Here is a 7,786-nt window from a genome sequence, read left to right on the forward strand (position 1 = left end):
GAATTCAGACTATTTTATTGTATCTTTTTCAGACTGCCAATATTGTATTGAAAAAAGTTACAGGCAAACTACAATATTGTTTTAAAATGAAATAACATGACTCACTGTCCAAATTCTCCACAAAATTTACTTTTAAGAAAATAAATATAAATTCATTTTTCTATAATTAATTTATAAATAAGCTATTTGTAGAAATTGAGCTAATTTATCTAAATTTTTATGCAAGCTACTCCTAATTTTAACTTCTAAAATAAAGTGTGAAATATTGAATCATCAAACAGAAACACCAGCCACCAGAAATCTTAATCAAAGAAAAACGTTGACAATTAACATAAATATTTTTTGCTTACAATATGATTACTGATTGAACGACTACATGGTCCAACAAAAGTTGTAATCAGCAAAATCGACATTCTCGTAGCAAACCTGAAAAAGCTCATGATCTTGAATACCGCACCCGCCAAAAAGCAAGTCCAAAAACAAGGCTTGGCATATGGTTTCAAAGAAACGAGGCTCTTAAATAAAAAAGACTCAAGTGGAGCCCTCTTTTCGTCTTCAGAATACCAAATACTTAAACACTAAGCTAACTTGCCTTTCAATGGACCTTTCGGGATCTTACTCAACACTTTCTCGTCAAACACAGCATACTGTTTTTTGAACTCGATCAATCCTTTCTCTGCCAGAGGGTCTATCTTGTCTTCATACTTATCATAAAAGACAGGAACCGTATGCAACAAAACAAAGACTGCAAACGAAGATCAAGGAAATCAGTGAAATTCCATAAATCATTGCCATGGCTTAAAACTAAATATAAAGCAAGAACAAGTTATTCTTACCAATGTAGAACAAGGTCAAGAAATTGACCCAGCTTCCCACAATTGATAGAACCCATGTGCTAACAATAACCTATCATAACATCAAGAACAGAATGCTCAGTTATTCAAACTAAAACTAACATTAAATTGAGAATCATAGGTACAGCATTTTGTAGTTCAAACCATGTTAAAATCCCATAATTCATAATAATTACACGTTAAAATAGAATATTTGATGTATATGAATGAAATTAGAAATGAGTTTAATGCATACAATGAGGAATGTCTTCAAATCTCTTCCAGAACCGATAGCATGCAAGGCAGCAAATCCGCGATTGAGCTCAATTGTCAATGCAGATGCAAATTGAAGAAAAGGTTCTTCAGAAAGATGAACAACTGGGATGCGAGGTGGTGCCCTGAAACAACAATATTTGATATTACATGCAATGCAAATTGGTTAGAAACAAATGACAGCCACTACACAGGATGACTTGGTTCAATAATAGAATAACAACTTCCTAATTCTTACTTGTGAATAAATGTATGGGCATTGGACCACAAAAACAAAACCGCAAGCAACAGAATCAAGATGTGGCCGACTAGCGTAAGCAGATGATATTCAAGCAACTCAAAAAAGATCCAAACAGCTGTTGCTACAGCAAGTACACTAGCAGATATCTTCTTGTTCCTCCACAACAGCACATCAGCAGCTGCAATTGAATAGAACAATTGGTTAGGATTAAAAAAATAAATCCCATGTGAAATATTTTAGGTTCTGATTATAATAATTTAGCGATTATTATATGGAGCTTTTAAAAAAGAAGATTGTAGTATATTAGATGATTGTAGTATATTTGTTTACAATTTACAAGAAAACTCCAAAGTGACTATTTTTTCTAATAACTTCTGAGTTCAATAAAATTTAAATTATTTCAATATTTTGAAAAACTGGAAGCCACACGAAAAACTAAATAAATGATTCCTTCCCGAAAAAATCAGGTATTTCAAAGATATCTCCGATCTATATGATAAATCAACGTGTTTTTTTGACGGCAGTCAAACAACAATACTCAACAGGTAAAAAGACCACAAATCAAAACCCAATTAGAGAGCAATACAACATGTTGCTTCGTATGAATATACCAAAATACTCATTAAATTCAATATAAGCGAACATCGAGCACAAAAAGATTCAAAATTCAATATCTCACACTTAAGTGAACTCGAATTGCACTTCCAAATAATAACGTAGCATTCAAACAACTTAACTCCACTACTTAACAAAATGTAGCATCGTTCAGAATCTACTCAACATAGATCAACGAATCACTTCACATCACAGATCTAACGAAACCACACCCAAACAGTGTCAATTAAGACAAAGAAAAGAAAATGCTAGAGAGAGATTCATACGCTTTCCGCCGCCTAGGACGGAGTGAACGGGCTTCTCCCTCCCGAAGAGACGGAAAACCTTATCCTTGATCGAGGAAGTATCCTTGATCGAGGAAGATTCCTTTTTGTCGGAATCGGAATCCGAAGAAGAGGAAGAGTCATGGCCATGGCCATGGAGCTTGTCGGCGATCTTGTCGAGCAACGATTCCCCAGTCGCCGGTGCTGCAGTGTGCTCCGATTCTTCCGCCATTGTCTTCGAAAAACCCTAAATCTTCGAACGCGGAACCGCTCTTAAAGGGATCGAAAGGTTTTCGCTTTAGGCTCGTGCCGATGACAAGTAACGTGCGAGGCGCTCGGTGTCCCTTCTTATAGTGTTGTGCAAAACGAGGTTCAGTGCCGAACCTCAGGTTCGGTACACATTTGAATCTGGCACCAGTAATAGAGAGAGGGAAACCGTAGGAATTGACGGCGTCTCTGTTCAAAATCACACTAGTGTTACTTTTCCCCCTAATAATCAGATTTTACTAACAGTCTAAAATGCATTAACTAAAAATAAAATTCTAGAACCGATTTTCTTATGTTACAGTAGCATTGATTAGCGGGTAAATTTATATTTAAATTTGAGTATTTTTTATTAAAATTAAAATTCTATTTTTCAAATACGTATAGTTAATGTTGATATTATTGGTAATACTGATTGTTTAAGTACAAAAAATACTAATTTTAATGAAAAATGTGCTTAAATTACATCAATTAATATATTAAACTTATGTTTTGTACGTTGTTTGATAAAAACAGTTATTTTCTGTATTTTACTTTATCTGTCTAATGTACACATTTCCGAAAATAATTAATCATATTCATTTTAAAATAGTACTGTTTTATTTTATTTTTGGTAATTTTTTTTAACTAAAATACATTTTTTTATAAATTAAAAAAAATGATAATAAAAATAACTGATTAAGGTATTTTAAAATGAATATCAGTAAACAAAGGTGTTACTAAAAATGTTTAATCTTTTGAATATTTAAAGTTAAAAAGATTTTAAAATTAGATTGTGTTATTATCTAATGACTTATTCTAGTTTAATATGAAAGGAATTTTGGTGCATAGTTTTAATTACTAATTTTTTGTTCATATATTTAAAAATAAACAAATTTGATACATAAATTAAATTTCTGAATTTTGATCTGTAGATTTAAAAAGTAATAATTTAAGGAAATTAGAAGAGCGTTTAAATGATTGAAATTAAGGAAATTTATTAGTAGACTATGAATTGAAAGAAAAAAAGAAAGTGGTTGTGCAAGAAAATGGTGACGTGTATGGCGGTGATACTTTAGAAAAGTGGTGACCGACAATATCAAAAGTTGTGGGACAGGTGTCCCTTATTGATTGGGACTCATGACTGCCGTTGGGTCATGGACGGTTACTCCTTTACGCAAGACACATTCTTACAAGCAAACGCCTACACTTTTTTATCATATATATATATATATATATATACATACTCATTTTCGTACATTCTTCATTATTTTGAAAAAAAAAATACAAATTATGATGTTAATAAATTTTAATCGAGAATATACATGATTAAATAATTAACTGTTAATTTTTTCTTTAAAATAATTAAAAAAGATAATTTAATTTAATATAAACTTATGGTTCGAATTTATGTAAGAAATTTTGTACTCAATCCATCTCAACAAAAATGTTAAATTCAAATTTATGAATGAAAAAATAATATTAAAATAAAATTTTCAACAATTAATTAAGTTTCAACCACTTCATATTAATATATACAGAAGTTAATATTCTAACATAGATAAATTTGTTTGGAAATTTTCTTTGATACTTTTAACTAAATGCAAGAATACCTCTGTTGTACAAGATACTTTTAACTAAATGCTACTTCTATAAATAAACGATGCTTAACCCAAAAAAAATAAAATAGAGAAAAAGGTGAAAATGCTTGTGCTTATAAAAACTATTCATTAAAATAAAAGTTATAAAAGTTTGGTGAGATGCTTAAAAATAATATGACATAAGGAATCCATGTAAAGCAATAGAAACTCAAATATAATATTTATAACAACCAACGTTAGAGATGATCTAAAGTAATATTACAATCACCAGAAACAAAAATAAATTTATCCATGTTTATAACTTGGACTTAAATTATGTTATTTAATTCCTTGAAAGTAACTAGTCCTTATATATTTTTTTGTCCTATAAAAATTAGTCACTCTTTCAATTTTAATACAATATGTAAATTTTAGTTTTAATTCCCATAAAACATTTTTCTTGAACTCTACCAATAAAATTTTGAAATTAATATTTGTAGTCCTTAATATAAATAAATAACACTTATCTTATGGATTTAAAATATTTTTTAACTCACTAAAGGTCGATATTATATTATAACACTAATATTAATTACTTAAAGCAGGCTTTTATGTTTTTATTCAACAGATAAGTAGTAAATTTTTGTCATATAATATCATTAATCCCATTTAATGACTTTTAGTGTTAAGTACGTAGACTAAATACAAATAAAAAAAAAAACTACGGAAACCAAAATCAAAGTTCATGTATTAAATGAATAGATTTGTATAAACAATACATAATATTGTCTTACTATATAATAAAATTGTGCTTGAAATCTATATATAAATTTATATGGTACATCAATATTTCTTCTGGAGCGTGAAGGATGAGTCCATATATATATATATTGTTAAATGGGGTTTCAGCAATATTTCTATAAGATGTCCAATGTAACAGAAAAAAGGTTGGTTTGAGCAACTACCATTCACAATAAGCTTAACATTCACATTTAACAGCAAAAGGTTATCTTGGTCGGTCGAAAATGTTGAAGTGAAGTTGGAGGAATCAACAATAGATGCAACATGTTTTGCTAAAGTGCAAAGACATATAACAGGGTCCATGTTCTCCAAATCAAGCGTTGCAGGTAAGCCACGACACGAAGCATCAGGACTAAGACTACCCTTTGCTTTACCTTAATTGGTGAGAAGAAATCCTAAACTTGTGAGATGAGAATGGATAACCTTATTTAGAATTCTTGAAGTAAAACCTAAGAGATATGTGTGAGATGAGAATGTTTATAATTTCTTTTACTAATTTAGGACTACAAAAATTAAAAAAAGAAAATTACCAAAAACAAAAAAAAATTTACCAAAAACATAATAGTCGATAATCACAAAAATTTCGATATATTAAAAATATTGGCATCAATAATAAAAAATTGTCAATAATTATTTTTAATTGGTCAAAATTCATTGATAATTACCAAAATCAAAATATGTTGATAAAATTTGTCGGTATTCGTGATTTATTGTTGTTGTTTTTCTTTTTTCTTCTCCTTCTCTACTACTAGGTGATTACTACTACTTGTTTCTTCTCTTTAGCTTCTTTTTATATTTCTCTTCCTTTGTTGTTGTTATTGCCATCATAGCCTCCGGTTTTTATCTTTGTGGTCTTCTTTTTTAATACAAGAATATTTGTAATTACCAATAGATTTTATCGACGGAAATATTGTTGGTAAACCCAAATTTACTATAGAATTTTATTGATGTATTTTAGAATTTAAATTAACAAGAAATATTTTTGTTGGTAATGTATTTGACGGTTAATTTCATCAGTAAATTCCATCGATAATTTGTAATTCCTATTATTAACAAATTAGTTTATCAGTAAAATCGTTGATTAAACGAGCATCAAATTTCCTGATGAAATATTTTATATATTAAGAGGAGACGGGTTAAAAATAGAAAAAAAAAAGAGAAAGAGAAAGGAGGAGGGGGAGGGGGAGGGGAAGAGGAGGCACAATTATGGTGGTGCCACAATGATGACTCGGCGATAGTGGCAATCAAAGTTGTAGGAAGAGGAAGAGAAAGAGAAAGAAGAATAGGAAGAGGAAAAGGTAGAGAAAGAGGAGGATGAGGTAGCGATAAGAAACGTAAAGGCGTGATAAGAAGGAGAGAAGAAAGGAAAAAGAAGAGGAAGAGAATGAGAAAGAAGAAGACCAAATTGTGACATTTATCAATGAATTTTACTAACGACCATATTTCGTTGGTAATTATCGAGGAATATTTACGTAAAATTTTCGATCATCAGTAATTATAAACAAATTTTGCTATCGTTGCTAACGTTTATTGATGACCATTTTATAGATGGATTTTTGTTGTTGTTGGTATTTTGTCTGTAAACTCGAATTACCGAAAAAAAATTTGCTATTAAATATGGATTGTGTTTGCCGGTAGTGAAATTTTCTTGTAGTATGTTGTTGTCGTGGCTTTCGTTGCTACCATTGTTCCCATCATCATTGTTGTTGTCGTCTCTACTACTACTATTGTCGTTGTCTCTACTGCTATTACCATCATCGCCTCTACTGCTACTACTGTTATCGTCTTCTCCTCCTCCTCTCCTTATCCTTTTCCTTTTCACCTATCTCCGATTAATTTATAACAAATATCTTGTAAGATTTAATGAAAATTTAACACCCAATTTATTAACAGATTTTATAGAGAAATAATTAAAATCTAAAATGGAAACTTTGACATCCATTTTATCAACAAAATTTAGCTTCAGAAATACTCATCACAATAAAAGTTTTAAATTCTCAACATATCTTAATTTGTAATAAAAATTATAATCTACTTGATGAGTCTATCACTAATGTATATTTTGTTAATGACTAAAATTCTAAAACCCATGGATAAAATTCATTTATCAATTTTATTTTAATGATAATTTTTTTCGGTCAATAAATTTATAATTTATTATTGTGTAGATTCATTATGTAATAATTAACATTTATTAATAAATACTTTTATTTTCTCAAAGACATGAAGTATAGTATAAGTTCATATTGAGCTTAGTACTCCACCTCCATTTGGTTTAAGCTATTCTTACAAAAAATTAATGTTCCTCTATCAAAATACAAATTGTGAGATTTTTAGAAATTTGAGTTAAATTTTGAGACGTGGACATTGGGTTATTGATGAAGATTAATGACATACTGATTCACAGAAAATCTTTTAATCCTTGTGCATATGAATATTAGTATATAAATTATTATGTATTTATAGGTTTTCAAACTCTTTTAAAAATTTAATAACCAAAAAGGAATAATTAATTATATAAATATTATACTGATGAAAAAAAATGTCATGATAAAAAAATAAGATAAAAACAATTAATACAAGAATATAACGTGAAAACTTCAAAATCAGAGAAAAAATCATGACTATTATCTAATGACAACTAGATAATAACATTGTGCGAAAATATTTATAATATATAGACCATTTTCTCATGTCGTTTGACTCTAAGTACATCCACACCTACTAAAGCAAGAATTTAACCAAATCTCATAACACTTTACTACAAGAGTATAAGAAAAGTCAAATAAAAACTTAAAGTGTTTTTGATTAGGGTCTCGAAACACTATGAACCTTAAGTTCATTATATAGGTACTATCACCCATTCAATTTCTTATCTTAGGTGACGTGGGACTTTTCAAAATGTGGTATTTTCAACAACCTAACCATCCTCACAAT

At 29.3% G+C, this 7,786-nt stretch overlaps 1 protein-coding gene across 1 annotated transcript; it reads right to left on the reverse strand.

The window, feature by feature from the left end:
* Positions 1-280: 280 nt before the first annotated feature.
* On the reverse strand, positions 281-2,588 carry LOC148192611 (reticulon-like protein B1). Its single transcript, XM_088099563.1, has 5 exons — positions 2,229-2,588; positions 1,345-1,525; positions 1,090-1,231; positions 837-906; positions 281-745 (listed from the first exon to the last, which is right to left on the reverse strand). The coding sequence occupies exons 1-5, from the start codon at positions 2,455-2,457 to the stop codon at positions 579-581; spliced, it is 789 nt and encodes a 262-aa protein (XP_087955689.1). The 5' UTR covers positions 2,458-2,588; the 3' UTR covers positions 281-578.
* Positions 2,589-7,786: the final 5,198 nt, after the last annotated feature.

This window comes from Vigna umbellata, chromosome 9, assembly GCF_029865625.1.
Source record: "Vigna umbellata cultivar VRB3 chromosome 9, Vumbellata_1.0, whole genome shotgun sequence".
Classification (NCBI taxonomy): domain Eukaryota; kingdom Viridiplantae; phylum Streptophyta; class Magnoliopsida; order Fabales; family Fabaceae; genus Vigna; species Vigna umbellata.